The 22,975-nt window shown below is 54.1% G+C and overlaps 1 protein-coding gene across 1 annotated transcript in view; it reads right to left on the minus strand.

The window, feature by feature from the left end:
* Window positions 1-22,975, minus strand: part of LOC123346691 — a 97,477-nt gene that overhangs the window by 19,336 nt on the left and 55,166 nt on the right. Inside the window, exons 7-9 of the mRNA XM_044984163.1 lie at window positions 22,637-22,659; window positions 22,434-22,537; window positions 14,771-15,303 (exon numbers count right to left, since the gene is read on the minus strand). Of these exons, the coding sequence (XP_044840098.1) occupies window positions 14,771-15,303; window positions 22,434-22,537; window positions 22,637-22,659 (660 nt within the window). The remainder of the gene's footprint in view (window positions 1-14,770; window positions 15,304-22,433; window positions 22,538-22,636; window positions 22,660-22,975) is intronic.

Genomic DNA, 22,975 nt, shown 5'->3' on the forward strand with positions numbered 1-22,975 from the left:
TAACATTGTCCTTATCCAGTTTTCAGATCGCTTTTACATACCCAGATTGCTCACAGGGGGCTGCCATTAGATTAGTATGACAGAGAGCCTGGGCTATTTCCTCTGGAAAAAAGAGGGACCTGACAGCCACGAACATGATGAAAAATTGGGCCAACTAGAAAAGGCCACTAGACTTATTTTTAAAGCTCAGCTATCCCGAGTACAGGCTGGAGTTGGTGAGTTACATGTCATTTCCGCCCTTAGTTCTGTGACCCAGAAGTGACTGACAGAGATGGTATTGAATATCACTGAGGCTGGGAAGGCATTGCAGTGGGATCTAGTATGTTTAAATTGATCCTGAGCACTGGACTTGGCCCACTGCCCTTACAGACACATCAGGAATACCATCTGATCTGTGGTCATGAAGACATACTTGGACACTTTCTGGATGAAAGTGTGGATATTCATAGTGCTCCTTCCAAGCATTTGGACCGGTTAGGGTGGGTGTGGGCTCCCACATACCAGATCCTGCCGGGTCCATGGGGAGGAGGCATGTGGGACTGAATTATTTACCGAGACATCTGGGAAATTAGACCACTTGGTATACCTAACTGATTTATAGTCAGTGCCCCAGACCAATGAACTGTTACCCCTGAAGGCGATTTGAAGCTTCGTCTGCAACTGAAGAAACCGTAACCCGGTTGTGCCCTGCCAAGCGGTAATTTGTTGTCCCAAGAGTCCCGTTGGTCCTCTAGGGACAAAGGGGGGATTGTTAGGCCTGAATAAAGATATAGCACAAAACCAGTTATGCCAACCTGACTGAAGTCAGGCTAACAGAGGTTTCTGGGTAATCCCAGCGTGGAAAAATACTGAGAAGCAGCATGTTTCACAAAGCCTTGGGAAAAAGTAAGATAAGAGAGGGGAGTGTTTGAAGGATTGATAGGGAGCCAGCCTCCCTGTATTCACTCCCTGTTTCTGTCTTAGGTTCATTGTTAACTCCTGTCTTCCAGTTTCTGGTGCTTGGCAACCATGCTGATAAGAAAGTTGCTGGAGCATCACGACTTGCTTACATTATAAAGAAAGACACATGTGCTTTGTTATTAGGGTTTGTTACTAACCAAAGGGGGGTGGGATATGGGTTGTGTGAAATGAATAATTTGTGACGCGACGGAACCGTCTATATAACCTATACTTAGTTGTAAGATGGGGCTGGTTCTTTTTCGAATACGGGCTGTTCTTTACTGATGCGTGCACTTGTCAATAAAGAACTTTTAATCGGACCTTGCTGGTGTTGCCTGTCACTCTGCGGTCAGACAACGAACATCGCTGTCGGGGTTCGAGTCCCTGACATTGGTGTCCCTAGGCCTAAGTGAACCAAAGTTGTGACTCTGGGCCTGAGTGAACCAAAGTTCTTCCATGCTGTAAACTTTAACCAGCCTAAGATGCTAATAAACAACAAGCAAAATGTGTAACTGTCAGCTTTCTTAGCTTGCAGCTGCAGGATAGCTCGAAACAGCAAAAAGCGGCAGTAAGACGGGGGGGGGGGGGAGAAGGGGGAGGAAAGTCTGCATGTGTCTGTGCTGTGAAGGCCATAGATAAATATGTGAATGAGAACAGTTCTAACAAGCTACATTATAGTGTTAAGTGTAACTGTTGCAAGGGGGAGGGAGAAAGGGGGAAAAACAAGGAGGGTATAAATGCTGGGACCCCGCCTGCACGCGGGTGTGCAGGATTTGAGATTGTAATTTCTCCCTTGCACCTTTATTTGAGCTCAAATAAACTTGGTTTGCTTCTCCACCCTGGTGTGTTAATTAGTGCGACGCACACCGGACAACGAACCCCGCTGTTGCTCCTCCTCGGGCCCTTTGGTCCGGCAACAATCTTATGCCGCCGGCCCAATGCTGGTCTGGGGTTCTGTTCTCCTAGGCCGGCAGTGGGCTGAGTGGGGCCTGTGGCCGGGACCCCAGCTGGGAAGGGTCTGGCAGCCAGAACCCCAGACCAGCAGCGGGCTGAGCGGCTCAGCCCACTGCTGCTAAGGGGTTCCATCCGCCAGCTCCTGCCAGCTGGCATCCCGGCTGCCAGACCCGCTCAGCCCGCTGCTGGTCTGGGGTCCCGGCCCTGCCCACATACAGTGGGTACCTACCTTCTCCCTGGTTCTGGCCCATTCTTTTCCCCTCTCTGCACTGAGCTGAGGGTGGGAGTGGACCGAGCACAAGGCTGGGGGTGAAGGGTCTGGCCAGGAGCTAGAATGAAGGAGGGGGCTAAGGGTTGGGGCAGGAGGTTTGGGTGTGGGGGCCCTTACCTGGTCATCTCCCATTAGTTGTGAGGGGTGCAGGTGGGAATGTGAGTGGGGGTGCAGGAGCTCCCGTTTGGTGCTCAGGGTGGGGGTGGGGATGTGCAGGGTGCATGGGATGTGGGGGGCTGGGTATGTGGGGGGTGCAAGAGTCAGGGCAGAGGGCTGGGGCATGTGAGGGGGGTGCAGATGTCAGGATAGGGAAGCTGGGTATGTGTGGGGGTGCCAGAGTCAGGGTTGGGGTCATGGGAGGGAGTGAAGGAGTCAGAGGGCTGGGTGGTACAGGGCTCAGGGCAGGGGCCTGTGGGGTGTGTGGGGCTGCAGGGCTCAGGGCAGAGGGCTGTGTGTGGGGGGGGTCAGGGCTCAGGGCAGAGGGCTGGGTGACCGCCCTCCCCTCCAGAACCCCCAAACCCCTCCCCTGCTCCTTGTCCCAACTACCCCCTCCTGGGACCCCACCCCCATCTAAGCCTCCCTGCCCCTTGTCCCCTGACTGCCCACTAGGACCCTACCCCCTACCTGTCCCCTGACTGCCCCAATCCTTATCCACACCCCGACTGAACCCCCTGGACTCCCATGCCCCATCCAACCGCTCCCCGCCCCCTGACAGGACCCCCAGAACTCTGGACCCATACAACCCCCCTGCTCCCTGCCTGCCCCAACCCCTCTCCACACCCCTGCCTCCTGACAGCCCCCCCGAACTCCTGACTCATCCAACCCCCCACAGCTCCTTGTCCCCTGACCACCTCCTCCAGAGACCCCCCTCCCTAACTGCCCCCCCAGGACCCTCCTTGATCCCTGTCCCCTGATTGCCCTGACCCCTATCCACCCCTCACCCCCTAACAGACCCCGGGACTCCCATGCCCCATCCACCCCTCCTGCTTCCTAACTGCCCCCTCCAGAGACCCCCGCCCCTAACCACCACCCCCCAGGATCCCCCCCCCCATCCAACCCACCCTGCTCCCTGTCCCCTGACTGCCCCCACCCCTTATCCAACTCCCACCCCGTAGCCCCGGACCCTTTACCTTGAGGCTCCCCTCTCATCCGGAGTTTTGTCGCTGCCGCGTGCGCGCAGCCCCGCCCTGCCTTTCAGAGCGCTGTGCGCATGGCGACAGGGCTCTGGATGAGCGGGGAGCGGTTTTCCCTCCCCACGGAGCCAAACGCTGCCCCGCGGGAGCACGGAACCCCAGCCCCTAGAGTGCTGAGCACAGCGGCAGGGCTCCGGAGGAAGGGGGGGGGAAGGCGGGGGAGGGGCCGGTGGCTTGCTGCGCTTGGCCGGCGCGCCGGCCAGGAAGCGCGGACCTTGCAGCTGGCCGCGTCGGCAGGATGTTTAATGGCACACTGGAGTCCCGGCAGGCTCCAGCGTGTCATTAAAAATCGGCTCGCGTGCCATCGGTTACCGACCCCTGCTCTCGTAAGTTCTCAAGCAGCATTTTTCTTACTATAGCTATTTGTAAATTTCAGTTCTTATCAATGGAAATGTTTTTTCATGGTTTGTGTGCGCAAAGTGAAATCAACATTTGCTGACATCTACCGATAAAATCTAATCCTTTCAAGTCTAGGGATATTCAATTCACAGGACAAAAACTTGCTTAAGCTGGAATCAAGGTTTCAAAGGCCTGATTCTGACATACGCTAAGGCAGCTCTGCCTCAGTGAAAAGGAGACGTAGTGTCAAAAGTGTTGCCAACACTGATGATTTTATAATGAATTTCATGAACATAAAAGAATGGCCAGACTGTGTCAGACCAATGGTCCATCTAGCCCAGTATCCTGTCTTCCCACAGTGGCCAATGCCAGGTGCCCCAGAGGGAATGAACAGAGCAGGTGATCGAGTGATCCATCCCTTGTTGCCCATTCCCAGCCCCTAGCAAACAGAACTTAGGGACACCTAAACAAAGGAAGTTTCTAATTGTCTTGGTTGCAGAGAAAAACTTAAAATGTGACCTGAGTCAGCCTAAAGCATGAGAATCAGAAGGCAAATAGAAAGAACATTTATTATTATTTTTATTTTTTAGTGTCACAAAAGGCATCACATAATTTTGGGGGTCCTGACTCATGATTTTCAAAAGTTTGGGGATGGCAATACTGTGCCACTGAGAAGTCAGGCCTTAAATCCCCATCCCCCATGGAAAGCCCCCTAATTTCGTGCCATCATTTATCTAAAACAGCAGAGTTAACAGATAGGGAAACAAAGAGGGAAAGATGTGGGAATGCGCATAGAGCCGGGCTGTGGGTCCAAGCAGCAAATGAGCACAGCCCCCCTGGAGTAAGGCTGATGTAAAGGAATCACTCAGAATGCTCATTTTTATATTTAGGTCCTTAGAGCCTTTGCTGGAGAAGCCAGGCCTGAAAACCTGAACTGATCACTGCCAAGGCAATATTGCCAGCACCATATAAGCAAAAATCAAGAGGCTGCTGAAGAAAACATGAGGGTTCTTCTTCTAAAAAATTATATTCTGGACTGTTTGTTTGTTTGTTTGTTTGTTTGTTTGTTTGTTTGTTTGTTTGTGAGCAAGCAGGCAGGATTCGCTCTGGTCACGTACTCAACCTTTTCTACTCAGCCCTGAGAGCAAGAAACTTACTTTTGTTAAAGTGAGAGCTGAGATTGTCACGTAATCACAGGATTCCAAGAGCTGTGGCATTAAGAGAAACACCAGCTAGTGAAGGAGTCAGTGTGAAATTAGGAAATCTTGCGACAATCCCAGTGTGACGTTTTTGTGATTTAATGTGGACAGGAAAGAGCTGCACTCCTAGCTATTGCAGGTCCTTACCTGGCCCCAATCCCTGCACTGTCTGAGCAACTCACAAACTTCCATGTGCTTAGACTCACCATACTGCTGTGCAGAGACACCTGTACCTGCCACTAGTGTGGGGACAGAGTCAGGGCAGTGCCTTCAGCTGAGGTTACTGAGCATGCTCAGTCTGTGTGAGCATGCTCACTACAAGGCAAGCAGCAAGTCAGTGGGGGGAAGGCACATGGGTTCATTTGTCCTCCTCCTCCCCACACAATGTCTCTGCTGCTGTGCGATGTGGAAGGTTGTTACCCCCATTTAGAAGAGGGGTAAGTCAGGCCCAGACAAAATAAATGACTTACCTGACTTCACACAGAGCAAACCTGAATCTGTGCAGGTTAACGTTGCACCTTAACTACTGGGCAAACCTTTCCCTCTGCAGCCAGAACCTGGGAGAAGAGGATGAGGAGATGGATGGACATGCCCAGACACAGAGTTTGTCTGATAATCATCTCACTGACCCTCCCCACAGGCACTAGGCCAGTCTGTGCAGAGTCAGGTGATAATGGTGAGATCACCGGTCCCTGATGTGGGCTTTCAGGGGGCTCTGCTACCCCCTGATTGGCTTCCTTTGGTTGGCCCCTGGCATCTAATCAGACCTAGAAGTCAATGCCTTTGGGCTGAGTCTCTAGAGGTAGCCTGAGCCAGGGGTTTTACCCTTCTATACAGGGACATCTGTTTTCTAGCAAAATCAAGAAAAGAAAAGGAGAAAACTCCGAAGAGGGTCCTCCTTGCGCTCACGTACATGAAAGTGAATTCTCTCTCAGTCCTCAAGGAGACACCTCGAGAAGGAGATGTGCTGAAGCAAAGCCACAGGGATCTCCAAGGTTGCCCCTGTCCTGCACCCCTGTCCTGCCTGGCTGATGTCAAGATCGCTCTGTGAGATCATCGCCTCCCCACTACCTTTGTCCAATAGGCTGAGGTCCTGCCAAAGGCCCTTGTGATGTCACTGCCACACCCACCCCTCCCCTGCGGTGCCGATGTCCTGCCCCTTTCCAGCCACATTGGATGGTTGAGCTGCTTCCCCTGGATCACCCCACTCAATGACTCTTCATTGTGGGGATGACACCGACTACACAGTAGAAGACAAGACGCTCTTCCCCAGGCCACAATCAGGTTTTCATAAGTTAGTATACTTTATGGCCAGAAGGAAACATTAGAGCATTTAATCTGATCCCTTGCGTATCCTAAGGCCTCCTGTATGTCAAAAGAGCTGGGTTTTTCTTTTACTCAAACAGTTTCCAGAAAGGCATCTAGTCTTTATTAGAAGATCTCAAGAGATGGAGAAGCCATCATTTCTCTTGGTAGTTTGTTCCAATGATGAATCAGCCTCTTACAAATCTGGGTCTTATTGTCATTAGACTTTTTCTGATTTCTGCTTCCATCCATGGGGTCTTGTCATGCCTTTCTCTGCTAGATAAAAGCCCTTTTATACTCAACATTTTCTCTCCATGAAGTCAAGTAACTCAGCTCTTATTCTTCTTTTGTACATAGTAAACAGATTGAGCTTTTTCAATGTCTCATTACAAGGCATCATCCCCATCACTCAATTATGAATCTTTCCTGTACCCTCTCCAATTTTTTTAACATAATATTCAAAATGTGGACACAAGAACTGGATTCAACATTCCAAGATCAGTCTCCCCAATGCTGAATCACTTCCCTTTCCATATTCACCGCTCTATCCACCCAAGGATGGCTTTAACCTTTTTTACCACAGTTTTACATGGACAGGTTATGTTGAGCAGCTCGTCCACTATGGCCCCGAAATCCTTTTCAGGGTCACTGCTTTCCAGCAGACTGTCCCCCATTCTGTAGGGTGCCACCTGACTCCTTTGTGCCTGGAAGTATGGGTTTGCCTATGGCTTTATTAAAACCTAATTATTTAGTAAGTATTTTAGAAGAACTAGCCCATTCAAGAGAGAATCATGAATTACTCAAAGACAATGAATGGAGAAAAGCAGCAAGAGCGATCAAACACATGTGTGGTTATGGCTTATTTCCTTGATCTTAAAAGTGAGTAACACAGGGCCGCCCAGAGGGGGGGGGCAAAAGGGGCAATTTGCCCCGGGCCCCGGGCTCCGGAGGGGCCCCCAAGAGAAGAGCGGAGGCTCCCGCCTCCGCCCCTCTCCTGGAGCCTCAGCCTCCATCCGAGCCCCTGAGCCCCGCCCTGCTCAGAGTGGCGTGGGGAGGGGGCGGGGCAGCTGCCTCCGCTGGGCGTGGAGCTCACAGCCCCGCCCCCTCACCACGCGGCTCTGAGCGGGACGGAGCTCAGGCCCCGCCGGAGACTGTGTTCGGGTAACGGGGGAGGGGAGTGGGACCGGCCGGGGGCGGGCAGGGGGGGAGTGGGACCTGCCGGGGCCAGGGGCGGGCAGGGGGGAGCGGGGCCGGGGCCGGGCGGGGGGGAAGTGGGACCCGCCGGGGCCGGGCGGGGGGAGCCGGGCCGGGGCCGGGCGGGGGGGAAGTGGGACCCGCCGGGGGCGGGCGGGGGGAGCGGGGCCGGGGCGGGCGGGGGGCGCGGGACCCGCCGGGGCCGGGGGCGGGCGGGGGGGGAGTGGGACCGGCCGGGGCCGGGGGCGGGTGGGGGGAGCGGGGCCGGGGCCGGGCGGGCGGGGGGGGGGAGCGGGACCCGGCGGGGGGAGCGGGGCCGGGGGCGGGCGGGGGGCGCGGGACCCGCCGGGGGCGGGGGCGGGACCCGCCGGGCCGGGGGGGGAGGGAAGCGGGACCCCCCCCCGCCGCGGGTCTTCGGGGCACTTTGGCGGTGGGTCCCGGAATGGAAGGGCCCCCCGCCGCCGAAGACCCCGGGCCCCCGGAATCCTCTGGGCGGCCCTGGAGTAACAAGGACCTGAGTTTCCTCCCTCACAATAGCCCCATGCTCACACAATCAGCATTGAGACTCTGAGAATCAGAAAGCTGAGAGTTCTCACCAGATGTCCCAGGTCACCACCGGAGGGAATCACTCTTAGAGCACTATTCCAACCACATGTCTTTGGGAGGACCTCCCGCAATGAGAGTTGGAGTGGAACCCCCCCTCCCTCCGCCCCCCACTCCTCATGCACTGACAGGTCCTGGTGGTGAAAGGAGAGCAGGGGGAATGGACAAAGATGCAAGAGAAGAAGAGAAAGGAGGGAGAGACAGGAAAAGGGAAAACAAAAAGGAGAAACTCCAATGTCCCAAGGGATTCTAAGGGACAAAGTCCTAGGTCGGAAATAAAATGCTGCCCCCACTATCTAGTGTTTTCCATTCCTAGAATTCAGCTGGCACCTGATGGATCAGACTGAACAGGTTCCAAACCTCTCGGAGGCTCTTACCTTCTATACAGGGACGTCTGTTGTCTAGCAAAATGAAGAAAAGGAGAAAACTCCAAAGAGGGTCCTCCTTGCACTCACATACGTGAAAGTGAAGTCTCTCTCAGTCCTCAAGGAGACACCTCGAGAAGGAGATGTGCTGAAGCAAAGCCACAGGGATCTCCAAGGTTGCCCCTGTCCTGCACCCCTGTCCTGCCTGGCTGATGTCAAGATCTCTCTGTGAGATCATCGCCTCCCCACCACCTTTGTCCAATAGGCTGAGGTCCTGCCAAAGGCCCTTGTGATGTCACTGCCACACCCACCCCTCCCCTGCAGTGCTGATGTCCTGCCCCTGTCCAGCCACATTGGATGTTTGAGCTGCTTCCCCTGGATCACCCGACTCAATGACTCTTCACTGTGGGATGTCACTGACTACACAGTAGAACATGAGATGCTCTTCCCTATGCTGCGCACAGTTGTTCATAAATTATCAGACTTTATGGACAGAAGAGACAATTAGAGCATGTACTCTGACATTCTGCATATCACATGCTTTCTGTATAGCACAGTAGCTAGTTTTTGACTAAACATGTTCCAGAAAGGCATCTAGTCTTCATTAGAAGACATCAAGAAATGCGCAATTCCCACCACTTCCATTTCTAGTTTGTTCCTTTGGTGATTCATCCTCACTGTTGAATATTTGTGCCCTATTTCTAATAGGAATTGGTCTCATTTGAGTTTCCAGCCACTGTCTCTTGTTATGCTTTTCTCTGCTAGATTAATGAGCCCTTTAATACCCGATATTTTCTCTCCATGAATTCACTTCAAGACTTCAGTGACGTCACCTCCCGATATTTTTGATAATCTAAACAGGCTGAGCTATTTCAATAGCTCACTAGCAGGCATTTTTCTCCAGCCCTCAAAACATTTCATTGCTTTTTGCTGCCCCATCTCCAATATTTCAAAATCTTTTTCGAAGGTGGACGCCAAAACTGGAGGCAGTATTCCAGGATCAGTCTTACTGATGGTGTGTCAGCTCCCTATGCTACACACTGCTCTTTTCCTACATCTAATGATGGCATTAGCCCTGGTCACCACAGTATCACACTGATTGCTCATGTTGAATGGCTTGCCCAGCATGGCCCCTAAATCCTCTTCACAGTTAGTGCTTTCCTAGCAGGGGTGGCTCTAGGAATTTGGCCGCCCCAAGCAGTCATGCCTGCGGGAGGTCCACCCGAGCCGCGGGACCAGCGAACCGTCTGCAGTCATGCCTGCGGGAGGCCTGCTGGACTCGCGGCTCCGGTGCACCTCCCACAGGCATGACTGCGGAAGGTCCGCCGGATCCGCCTGCTGCCCTGCTCGGAAAATGCCGCCCCAAGCGCGGGCTTGGCACGCTGGGGTCTGGAGACAGTCCTGTTTCCTGGATACACGGCCCCATTCTGTAGGTATGGCCTGCATGCTTTGCTGCTAGGTATAGGACCTTTCATTTGGTTATTTTCAAACTTGTTTTCTTTGAATTGGTCCAGCTTATCAAGGCATCCGATTACTCTGTGTCACTGCCCTGTCCTCAGCATTAATTACCACTCGGCTAGTATTTTATCACCCACCAATGTTAGCGGCAGTGATTTTATATTGTGTTGAATTTCATTGATATTTATTTTAAAGAATTAGCCCTTGAGAGCCTCTTCATATCCCTAGTGCCCAGAATCTGCTCCACAGAGCACAGCGAGAAAAGGCCACCCAGCCCAGCTGTTCCATAGGGGTTAAGCACAGAACAAACTTAGGAGCTTGTGTTATCCATAGGTTCTGAACAACATGTGGGGGTTATCAGCTTACAAAGACATTCTAGACCGGTAGCATAGACAGGCCCCAAATGTATCTAAGTTTCCCGCCTTGCAAAATAGGAGAGAGAAAAAACATAACCTTGATTAGCTTCATGTTATAGTTGTGGAAACTGAGGCACACAGAAGCAAAGAGATTCGCTTATGGTCAAAAAGTCAGGAATAGAAAATGGTAGATCTGCTGATAGTCAGTCCTGGGCCCTAGCTGTGTTTATCCTGGCCTCTCTGCTTCAGCTCCAGTAACAAACCGAGTAGAGGTTTTCTTCTTCTCCATGTTCTTTAACTTCATGTCACTGCAGAAGAAAGATTTTTTCTTACCGGGTGGCTCTAATGCATGGAGATGTCTTTCCAGAAGATGTGCTCTGGCTCAGTCACGTCATAGGTTTTCTGGAGGAAGCACTCGGTGACGTTCTAGGTCCTGTGTTATACACATGTTCTAGGGCCGCGCCGTCCCTCCCCGCTGCTCCTTCTACCAGCTCTGCAGATGCCCCTCCCCCAACCCCCAGGGCATATGCCCAGGTGGCAGTGACCCCCCCCCCACCTGCCACTATATCATCTCCTCCGACAGCCGCCTCCACTACCATCTATAGCGGCCGGGGCCCCTTCCGCACCTTGACCAGGAAGCACAGTGTCCGTTGCCTCCTGGTGCCCACCTAGCCCGAAGTGGAGACCTACGTGTGGGCGTTGGCGAGGGTAGTGGGGCTCACTGCCATCGAGGCGGCCTCCAAAATGTACAGAAAGGTCGTCTTCTTCCTAGCATCGGAGGCCGCCACTCAGGAGGCAGTGGAGAAAGGTCTGGCGGTGGGAGCGTGTTCGGCCCCCTGGAGCCATTGGAAGACCTGAGCGTCCAGTTAGTCCTGACCTCAGTCCCTCCCTTCCTGCCCAGTGCCGCCCTGCTGCCTGCCCTTTCTACCCTGGGGCGACCAATCTCTGTTATCAACCCTCTTCCATTGGGAGTCAGAATGGTCTAATGATTATGGCACTGGACTAAGAATCAGGAGACCTGGGTTCTATTTCTGCCTGTAGATTAAAATAGGGTTGACTTCTTCAGGGACAAGAAACTGTCCAGAGCTGTGGCATTTGAGGCCCTTTCAATTATCCTGTGCTGGTTCCATCAGGCAGTTTGTGTTTCCCCTGCCCGACCCCTCCTTGAGCATCGCGTTGCACCACCCAAGTCCCCACCCCCCAGCGCCACATCATGCCACCCGAGTCCCCACCCCCCCGAGCGTCGCGACGCCCAAGTCCCCGCCCCCCAGCGCCCCGTCACGCCACCCGAGTCCCCGCCCCCGCCAGCGCCCTGTCGCACCGCCCAAGCCCCGCCCCCCAGTGCTGCGTCGCGCTTCCCAAGTCCCCGCCCCCCCAGAGCCTCGTTGCGCCGCCCAAGTCCCTGCCCCCCCAGCGCCGCCTGGCCAAACCAAAAACAAGAAAAACAAACCCCGATCACCACCCCCTCCCAAGGTGCCACCCCAAGCACGTGCTTGGTAGGCTGGTGCCTGGAGCTGGCCCTGCCTGCAATGAAGTGGACCTGAGCGGATAGCTCCCCGTTAAATCAAACACTTTGCATCTTTCCCCATGTTCAATACATCTGAAGTGTTTTTAAACATTAGCCAAGCTAATTGTTTATCATTATCTGTATTTATTATTGCTGCACAATAAAGCCTCTAATCAGCTCTAACACTGTGCAGCAACAACTTCTATTGCCTGCTGTGCTGGCACAATGACAGCGTATTTAAGCAAGTTTTCAGTTGCAGAAGTTTGGCCTGTATTTATTTATGTCTGAAAAACACCAAAAGTTAGATTCTGACTGTGTGGAGACATCAACTATTATAGAAACCACATTATAACGTTTACTTTGCTTACTATAGATGGGATTATAATAAAAATGTCATAGGAAAGATCCAAAGGAGAACTCTTGCCTGTGTTCTTGCACATAGGTTGTTAACCCTGGGAACTGCTGAGAGCAGATTTAATCGGGCTCTATCCAGTACCACAGAAGCGATACCAGTGTGTACTGACAGCTACAGATGATTTTTCAAAAGAGGTAGAAGAATTTCCACTTAGAACTATGACAGCACATGAGGTGGAGAAGAAGACATGTAAAATTATATATCCACATGGCTGTGCAGAGCAGATACTGGCAGATCTAGGTGCTGAACTGAATCATGAGGTAACAGTTTACATTTTCACTATATGGTCAATTACACCATCATGGCGTGTGACAGGGGCTGTTAGCAACTACAAACTGAGCCCTTTGGAAGCCAGCACCCTGGTCACTGAGCACACCCAGGGCACCGGGTGCAGTTAGAGTAGGAGGGACTGAGTAGTTTGGGTTTGGAAGGGCAGAGAGGGTCACTTGCACCTGTAGGGAGCCTGATGAGGTCACTAGCTCAGTGCTGAGAAGAAAGCAGCAATATAAAAGTCTGAATCAGGGAGCAGGAAGGGGGCTCCTCGTAACTGCAGCTATGTTGTGATGCACCATAAAAAGTAATAAAAGACACTTGGTGGAAGTTCCCTGGCAGACTGGAGGCTGCTTAATTCACAGAGAGGTCTGCCACCCAGGTGTTGCAGGAACTGATGGGGGAGCCTATTCATAGTTAGAAATTTAAAAATGAACATTGCCTGCAATCGCTTCATGACACTTCATGGTGTAAATTGTGAGTGACAACACATTTTTATGTCTTGTCAGATACTAGAAAACATGTTGTATATTAACCTATTTGCCAACATATTTTCCTATGTAATAACACAACAATATTGGATAAGAAACCACAGTAATTACACATAAGTCAGTGAGAAATAGGGAAAGGAACGCAGATATTTCTGAAGGAAATTTTAGGGAAAAATTATCTAATTTTTATTAATATTTCCCTGTGTTAAAAACTAGGAAAAACACATAGCTTCAGCAGCCCATGCCACCTAGACACCAGCAGATGGGATAAAAGCCACAAATGAATCCATCACAAGATCATTTTAGGGTATTTATTTTCAAATAATCAAGGTAAGTTTAGGGCACACTGCCATGAATGGCATATTGTGAATAAATCTTCAAAACTGAATTATTACATTGAAAATGTTCCTAACGCATCATGTTTAAAACAAAAAGGAGTCCTAGTAATGCCATGTGATGTACCTCCCCTCAGACTCTGCTCAGCTAGATCTTCAAGAAATTAGGTTCAATTGCTAATTTCAAGGAATTAGATCAATCAGCCACTATTTTTACAGAGCATTAGAGAAGGTGGTGGACAGAACTCAGAGGAATTGTGATGAATTTCCTGGAGCAACTTTCTATTCCTTGTACTCTAAACCTCACATGAGAACAAAAATATCACCCTTTCAACTGATTTATGGCCGAGAAGAAAGGTTTCCCAAGAAAGCTTCACCAAATTTCATGTTATGTGTCATTAACTGCCGGCGTCTTTAATACAATTAAATTAATTTGTGATAGTAGAGTAAAGGAACACAACCCCTTCTCTATTTCTTTATCAAACTACATTTGTTGTGTCCTTATAACCAAGAACATGAAGAGCCTGGCAGTACATTGAAATCAATAGTGCACAGTGACAGTACGTTGCCAGTAAATAATATGTCTAAAGAAAAATAAACTAAAAACTGGAGGTTGTAGAAGAGATTTCTATTGATAGGAAGAGAGCATTTGAGGTTGGGGACTGTGTTTTGTTAATTGATGTGAGAAAAAGAAAGGAAGGGTCATATCTTGATTACCAATGATATGTAGTTAGTTAAAAAACACATGAATGAATGCTGACAGAAGTTCAAAGATTATTATACAATCTTGTGTGAGTTAACTTAGAATTAATTAAGCAATATATTTATCATTTTTTCAACTATTAATTTTCAAAGGTGTAGTGCAGGATGGAGGTGGGTATATGTGCCATGCCTGCCAGAGACAACCAGCCAAGACAATAAAGAGAGGAGGAGAGAGAACAGAGAGCAGCTGCACATGTGTGTGGTTGTGATGTTTATGACACATGTACATTGTAACTGAACAACCCAGTCTTACAATTTAATAGTTTATTTTGTTAAGATAAATATTTTGGATTTCTTGAAATTCCACAGTTGAAATACAAATGACATTATTTAGAGAAGTTAAATTTCACTATAGATTTGAGGGAAAGATTAAAAAAATGTAAATAATTCCATTTCTACAAATATGTTTAGATGCCTGTTTTTAAGATACTGTTGAAATGTAAATTAAAATATTCTTGTATTTACACCTTGTTACAATAATATTTTCTAAATTAGAATAATCTTTTTTCTTTCATATTTTACATTGAGATTTCACAGGGGTAGAAAATTCTGACAGGAGTGAATGACCCCATCCCCCACCATCTGCTACCCCTGGGGTAGGGGATGGGAAAGGTGGGGGCTGGGGGTTGCCAGGTGTCCGGTTTTCGACTGGAACCTCCAGTTGAAAAGGGAAACTGGCAGTGTCCGGTCAGCACAGAAAGTCCAGTTGCTGCAGTAACTGGCCCCGCACCGGGTCTGGGAAGAGCAGCAGGGCTGGGAGGGGCCAGTCTGTGTCGCGGGGTCACTGTCAGGGACCGAGATTCCCTCCGGCCTGAGCTGGGACCGGGCAGATTATCAGGGGAGCTGAGTTTGTACCCCCAGCGTTGAGACCAGGACTGAAATAAGGGTGGAGAGTCCTGGAGAAGGTGCCAGTGAAAGTGAAGAGATGGGACCTGTCAGTCACATTGTAAAACGAGACCTCGCCCGCCTCATAGTCCAGGAAAATCCCCACCCGGCTGGGCCTGACGCTCATGGGGTGGGGGGTTGGGGGGGAGGTGCAGGCCTCGTATCCCCCATCCCTCAGCACCACGGCCCAGTATCCATTCCCACGTGAGAGTCTGACCTGCCCCTTCCTGCTCACAGATTCCCTACAAACCCCCAGGTCCCAGCCTGTCTTGTCTCCCACCTCCACCTCCCAGTAACGCCTCCCGCCCACGAACCCCTCAGTGCCCAGGACAGAGACACAAGTATCAAATCTCTCAGGGTTGTCGGGCAGATCCTGGCGTGTGTCTCCGTGTCTCACACGTTTCCGATCCTCAGACAGGACGAGCCAGGGATGAGCTGTGTCTGGATCCAGAGTCACGTCCACTGGGGAGAGAGTCACAGAGTCAGGGCCGGGGGCACTGGCTGGTCACTGTGTGAAAGCGATAGCCCCCCCCCCCGCCCCCGCCTTTTCATAGTTTTGCAAATGGCCAGTAGGTGGAGGCAGAAGCCTCCACAAGGCCTCATGTACACAGTACCTTGAACTTTGTAACTAATCTTTCTTTTGCTGGCAGAGACAGAAAAAGATTCCGCTTCAAGCCAGTCTTTCTTGAACAGATAGCGGTGTTACGGGGCTTGACACCCACCAATGAAGTGTTAACATGGCATGGTCTTTGTCTGAAAGTGTATAAAAAGCTTGTGAAACTTGTGTGCAGTAGAGTTTTCTGTATCTACTACAGAGCTCTCCTTTCTTCTGCAGAATAAAGCATTTTTCCTTATCCCTGTCAGGCTGTTATTGGCTCTCAGCTAGGCAGACCCGATATTTCGGTAACAACTGGGATCAAAGGGAAATTAACCTGCGTCCCATTAATCACTGGGGTGGGCAGGGGGCGTTGTTGGCTGAAGGGAGTCAGGGACCCTCTGCCTGCGAGGAGACAATGAGGGGGAAGGGCAGGAGGAGCGGGGGAGGGCTGGGAAGGTGTCAGGGGAGGCGGGGGAGGGGAGGGGACAGACTGATGCTGGGAGAGGAAAGGGGAGGGGGAGGTGACAGGAGCAGAGGGGTGGAGGGAGGGACATAGGGGTGGGGCAGGCACAAGGGCAATGGGGGGACAGGGGAAGGGAGGGGCAACAGGGGGCGGAGGAGGGTGAAGGGCAGGTTCCAGGGGGCTGCAGGCGGGTGGTTGGGTACCAGGGCAGAAGAAGGGGATGGACCCCAGAGGGCACAGGGAAGCAAGGGAAGGGGCAGGCACCAGGGGGCAGAGGGGTGTGAGGGAATGGGGGAGCTCCAATGGGGCAGGGGAAATCAAGGGGTGGGTGAGCTGCCAGGGGGTGAGATGATGAGGAGTGGGGAGGTGGAACCATTGGGGGGGGGGGAGCGAATGAACAGACATTGGTGCTAAAGGGGCAGAATAGGGGGTGAGGGAGCAAGTGAGCAGAAGGGGGGCAGAGAGGGGTGTGGAGAAGGGCAGGCCCTAGGGGGGCAGAGGCGTGTGCAGGGAGATGTGGGCACCAGGGAGGCAGAGGGAGGATGAAGGGAGGGTGGGGCCCAGAGATTAGGAGAGGGGGAGGGGAGGGGTGGGGCAGTGCTGAGGTGAGGGGAAGGGCTGAGACCAGGGGTCCCAAAGGGGGGTGAGGGAAGGGACTTGCATCCGGCAGGCAGAGGAGGCAAAGGAAACAGCAGGCACCAGGGAGGCAGATGGGGCCAGGGTAGAGCTGGGACTTGGGGCAGAGGAGGAGCTGGCACTAGGGGACTGGAGGGGTGGTGAAGGGTGCAGGTGTCACGGAGCCAGAGGGGGAGGGGAGGGGCAGGGGTGAGAAATAAAGAGAAGGTGGCATGAGTGATGGTGGCAGAGGGGCGAGAGGAGAGCAGGGTCAGTGGGGCAGAGGGTGGGGAGGGGCTGGGCACCAGGAAGGAAGGGGACAAGAGGAGGGTCAGGTGTTGGGGGGCAGGAGGAGGGAAGGGGCAGGCAGCAGGGGGGCGCGGGGGGGGAGGGGAAGGGCAGGTGCCAGGGGATTGAGGGGGTTGAGCAGAAGGGCAGGCACAGGGAGGGCAGAGGAGGGGAGGGAGAAGCACCAGGGGGCAGAGAGGGGTGAGAGGCAGGGCAGGTGGGTAGAGGGAGGTGTTAGGGGAGGGGATTGGGGAGAGGCAGGTGCCAGGGGTCAGAGTGGGGCTAGAGGAGGGGTGGGCACAGGGGGATGAGGGAAGGGGTGGGTGCCAGGGGTCAGAGAGGGTGGGGAGAGGGGCAGGTGTCAGGAGGGCTGAGGGGAGTAAGAAGGGTGAAAGTCAGGACAGCAGAGGAGGGAAAGGGGAGAGGTGGATTCCAGGACATAGCGGGGGTGTGAAGTGATGGGAGGGCTCCAGGGTGCAGAGGATGTTTGGGGGAGAGGGGCAGATGCCAGGATGCCAGGGAGAGAAGAGAGGGGCTGTTCCAGCGGGTCAGAGAGGGTGGAGGGCAGGGGCATGTGCCAGGGAGGCAAAGTGGGAGTGGAGGGGCAGGGACCCTGGGGAGCAGAAAGGGAGGGAGAAGAGCGGGAGGGATGTTGTTGAGGGGTCAGAATAGACGCAGGGTCCAGGGTCCCTCACAGGGGTGGGGGAAGGGTAAGGGAGGGGCAGGAGCTAGAGAGGGAGGAGGGAGAGGCAGGCCCCAGGGAATCTCTGTTGCTTTCGGGCCATGTGTGGTTGGTTTCTCGCTCAGAGCAGGTCAGTGCTGTCCCCACACACACTGCGGGTGCAGCCCTGTCCCAGGGGGAGCAACTGGGACTCTCCATGCAGGTGGGCCACACGGGCCCCACCTTCCAGCCAGGAAAACCCCACAGCCAGGCCCTCCCATCACCAGCCCCAGCCCCACCCCCACGGGGGCAGTTGTCTGGATTGGACTCACTTGGGGGGCATTACAGTGGAAGATTCTGGGGGGGGGGTGTATAAATGCGCACTAATGGGCTGTTGCTAATGAGGCCAGGGCACGGGGGAGGGGAGGGGGCATTTCCTCACTTACTGCCGCCTCCATCTGGGAGAAGCTACACCGGGGACCAGTCCCAGTTCACACCTGCACAACGCGTCTAAACTAGGGGTTTGCACCGGTTCAGCTACGTCAGTGCAAGGAAACCCCGGCAGACATGGCCTGAGACACTGCTGTGCCAGGGGCCGTAACCCCTCCCGTCACTGGGGTTATGGATCAATAATTACAGGGTCACTGGAGCAGAGGAGCTGGACTCTGGACTCCCAGGTGGGGGCCCGACCCACTGGGCTGCAGAGTCATTCTCACCCCCACGCTCCGGCCCAGTGCCCATGGCAGTGTTTGGACACAGTGGGACGTCATCAGACACCTGGAGCCCAGCGGGTCGAGCCCTCATGGCATCACACGGGGGGATTGAACCTGGGGCTCCCAGCTGAGGGCCCAGCCACTGGGCTAAAGGCTACAAGGGAAGAGGCAGCACCTTTTTCTCTTAACTGAAACCAGTCAGCAAACCCGACATGGATTCACAAATAGTTTCTGTTGACTCGAAATATAATTTTGCAGCAAATAAACTATTTGTCCAAAACATTTCACCCAGCTCCACTGCAAACCTGTCTGAGCAACTTAGGAGCCCCAATCCCAGTGACCTGCAATGAGAGACTGTCAACATCCCCAGAAACGCAGTTACAGGCAGGCCAGGCTCAGGACATCAGCTATGAAACACTCCAGAGCTGCTGTTTAATTTGCCCTTTGCAGACAAATGCCCCCTGGGCCCCTGATCTCACCCCCCACAAATCAGGCTGAAAATGGAGACTTGGCTCCAGCCTGAACTCTCTGCCCAGAGCCATTTGTCCCATGGACGATACTAGCGGCACAGACCCTCTGCAGCTGCACCTGGGCATCTCCCAGAGCGGATAACAGTCACAGAGAACATTTCAGTGCCCCAGGAGCTCAGGTGTCTCCATCTAACGACCGCGCCAGCCACCCCCCTCACTCTCATTAACCAGCCCTGGGTCAGACCCGCTGGGAACTTTCACACCCAGACTCTGGAGACACTTTGGGTTCTTCTACACAGCCTGCAGCAGCGAGTCTTGGAACAGGGTGGACAGATTCAGTCTTGCGGGGCTCCCTCTTTGGAATTAAAAATAGCCGCATAGATTTTCAGGTTCTGGCTGGAGCTCAGGCTCTGAAGCCCAGGGTGGAGCCAGGTCTGCCCCTCACAGTGCAAGAGGGGACATTGTCTGTGTCCACATCCCCTTAACCCCCTTCCTGGGATGGGGAACAGCAGCCGCAGGGCCCCTCCCTTCACCCCCAGTGCAGGGGAGTGAGAGCTCTCAGCCTCCTGGGCAGTGGGGCCTCCCAGCACAGGTTCCTGGGTGAGCGTGAAAGTGTCTCCACACAGAGAGCTCTGTACACCCGGCAAATACACAGATGTGCCCGTGGACCAGGATCCGAGATGGTGCTCTCCCCAGGAGTGATGGAAGCTCCCTCAAAGTAGAGGGGTCACCCACTCGTGCCAGCCCTTCTCCCTGAGCTCCTGTCCCCGCACCCCTGAACCCTCGCTCTCACACTGCCCCTTCTTCCTGAGCTCCTGTCTTCACACCACCTCTTCCCCACACCCTGACCCCCTGGTCTCTCCTCTCGGCCCCCTCCCCCAGCGTCGCTCACCCTTACAGCTGGTAAAAAGTGGGAGGGAATAGCCCTCCCATTGGTAAAAGTGATGGGGCCATGGCCTCCTGGCCCCCCTCTTCCAGTGCCCCTTACTCACCCGCTCCCACCCCAGGAAGAGAGGGGGCTTGGGCAAGTGTCAGTGAGTTCAGTGCTGGGGGTACGAGTGCAGTTTACACCCCGGCTGCTGAAGCTCTGTCTATTGAGGGTATAAGGAGACTGAGGCCGTGTGAGCCCCCCACTGTCCTGCCAACATGGCTCAGCCCTGACATCTGCTGGAGCCTCTCCCTGGGGAGGAATTGTCCCTGCAGCCCTGCAGAGGTGGCCGGTGAGGCTGCCGTTAAAGTGAGTTACGATGTGAGCTCCTGTCCGCTGGGAACTGGACTCTGAGCCTGGGCTGAGATCGGTGACTGGGGAGTGAAAGACCCCAGCTGCCCTCACTGCCCCCCTGAGCCAGCCCAGCGCCGCCAGCCATTCAGTGCGATACCAGCGATGCTCAGGCTTGGTGACACCCCCAGTGCCCCAGCAGGCAGGGTGAGGGCCTGTCCAAGGAGCAACGGGCACAATCTGCAGCAAGGGAGGTTGAGGCTGGAGATGAGGAAACACTTGCTAATTCTCAGGGCAGTGAAGCTCTGGACCCAGCTTCAAGGGAGGTTGTGGGATCTCTGTCACTGGAGGTTTGTAAGAACAGGTTGGACAAATCCCTGCCAGGGATAGTCTAGTCCCTGACCTAGCGTGGGGGGCTAGACTAGGCAGGGCCGCCCAGGGCAGGGGCAAGTGGAGCAATTTGCTCCAGGCCCCAGGCTCCGCAGGGGCCCCCACGAGAATGGCTGAGGCTCCCTCCCCAGCCCCGGCCCGCCTCCGCCCCTCTCCCGGAGCCTCAGCACATCCAGCAGCGTCCCTGAACAGCGCTGCAGCGTGGCTCCGGCGGTGCCCCTGAGCTCCGCCCCGCTCAGAGCCGCGTGGTCAGGGGGTGGGGCTGCAAGCTCCAGGCTGAGCTCAGCTCCCTCCACTCATCCTAGAGCTCGCAGCCCCGCCCCCTGACCACGCGGCTCTGAGCGGGGCGGAGCTCAGGCCTCACCGGAGCCATGCTGCAGCTGTCGACGGAAGCTCCTGGATGCGCTGAGGCTCCAGGTGACGGGGGAGCCGGGACCCTGGGGTGCAGGAAGCCCTGGTTACGGTGCCCCACACATTCACCCAGTTACTCCCCTGAGCTGCCGGACACAGGTCCCTGGGGTCAGAGCACAGGCAATTGAGTGGCACTGACCGGCCGGGGCTGCTGGGGTGGGGGGAAGGAAAGGGTTAATCCCAGCGCGGTGGCACTTGGCTGCCCGGCCCTGGCTAGTCTCTGCCCTCTGGGTGCAGCTCAGGGCGTGTGTCTCTGAGCAGGTCCCTGCCCACTCACCCGCCATTTGCCCCAGACACAGAGAACCCAGGTGCCGAGGGAAGGAGCAGCCCCAGCAGCACCGCATTGGCCCTGGCACAGGCTGAGCCTGCGAGCGCAGCAGCAGAGGCAGCGGCAGAGAGAGGGGCTCAGCCATTGAGAGCAGCAGCGTCCCCACCCGCAGGGGAGGGGTCAGCGCTGGGACAACAGGCCGGGCTGGGTCAGGGGCTGGGAGCTCCGGCAGCGAGCGCGGTGCCAGCACCAACAGCCCTGCTGGAGACCCTGGGCCTGGCCAGCCTGGAGCAGCCAGCGAGTGACTCAGGGCCTGGGGCCCTGCCCAGGAAGGGGCTTCTGGGGGACTGACAGGAGGCTCCCCAGGGGCTGGTGATCCCCTAGAACGAGGCACTGAGCTGACTGGCTCAGGATCCCGACAGGCTCAGGGGCCAGGGGTGTGGAATGATCCAGAGCCCAGCCGGGTTCAGGGCCCAGTGGGCACAGACTGTGCTGGGCTGGGAGCAGTGAGCGGGGATGGGAGCAGGGATGTGCTGGCTCCAGACAGTCACAGACAGGAAGCTGCTTCCCCCACAGCCTGGGGTTCCTGCTCCCCGGAGCCCTGAGATCCTGGCCCTGCAGCCGGCACCGACTGTGCAGCCTCCATTGGCCGGGACAGACACACCCAGCTTGGCCCCTTCGACTGCCCCCTGCTGGGGGTGGCTGGGAAGAGAGGAGCGGCGGGGGTAGGAGGAATGGGCCAGTTCAACGATCACAGACCGATCTCACTGAACCCTCCCACCCCCGTCTCCTCTGCCTTAGTTTCTTCTCTGTCCCTCCTCGCTGTCAGGTTTCTGCCTTTGCCCCCAGTCTCCGCGCTGGGGTTGTGGGAGGGATTTGGATGGGGGCAGCTCACTCTCAGCCGTTGTGACAGGGTCACACTCTTGTAAGTGAGTCTCACTCACTGAGCAGCAAACCACTGACCCAACCTCACACTGGGCTGTGCTCAGAGCAGACGAGGGGCCCGTAGGATTCAGCTTGTTACCCAGTAACACACGGCCCAGGTCAGACCACAGGAGCTAGACTGGCCCCTCCTCCAGCTCAGAAAGCTCATCCAGCCTTGGCTAATGGGGGCTGGGGCAGTGCTGAATGGTGGCCACACAACACAGCCCTCACGTGTCCCAGGAGAGAGGCACAGACACGTCATCTGTTACCCATCTGTGCAGGTCCCAGTACAATGGGCCCAGTCCAGGCCTCACAGCACCTGGCTCAGGGACACCCAGTAACTCAGCCATGGAGGGGTCAGGATGTCAGAGTGATGGGGCCTGGTCAGACACCTGGGCAAGTACCAGCAGGTGGCTGTAAGTAGCAGGCAAACTGCACAGCACTGAGCACATCAGCCTCCAGCTATCACAGCTCCAAGCCTGTCAACTGGGTGCAAGCGTGTCCTGGGGTCGCAGGCTGTGTCCAGAGCCCCAGGCACAACACAGCTGAATGTCCCAGTAGAATCCACTCACCTATGAATCTCTTCAGTGCTTCCTTCATGTCAAGGGAAATTTTATACACGTTCTTCAGATCAGTAGAAACAGCTTCTGGTTCCTGGAGTTTCACATTCTCACTTCTATGAAGAAAACGTCCCATCATCACTCAGCTGCTCTGTACACACATCATCCCAGAACCACCACCAAGAATATCCAAGCAATGACAATAGGAAACACACCTGCTCAATGCGCTTTTCATATCCTGAAAGGAAAAAGAGAAAAAATGTTCTGTATTAACACAATGTTCATAAAACTTTCATCTAGAAAATAGATCAACCCTCCTAGGCTTCACTGTTTTGTGGTAAAATCTCATACACCATTTTGCATTAACACTTGTTTCATTTATGTAGGTGAGACAGGAATTTAGCTAAAGGATTCTCCCTTCTAGGGACCCAACCCATCAGTATCTGTGTTTATCATCTGTGTTGGGTCCAATGTTCTGGAGTCAGAGCAGGGATGGGTTCAGCTCAGTATCATTCTTGTATCATCCATTTAATCTCCCATGGCCTCACTGGGTC

Source organism: Mauremys mutica, chromosome 12 (genome assembly GCF_020497125.1).
Source record: "Mauremys mutica isolate MM-2020 ecotype Southern chromosome 12, ASM2049712v1, whole genome shotgun sequence".
NCBI classification, from domain to species: domain Eukaryota; kingdom Metazoa; phylum Chordata; order Testudines; family Geoemydidae; genus Mauremys; species Mauremys mutica.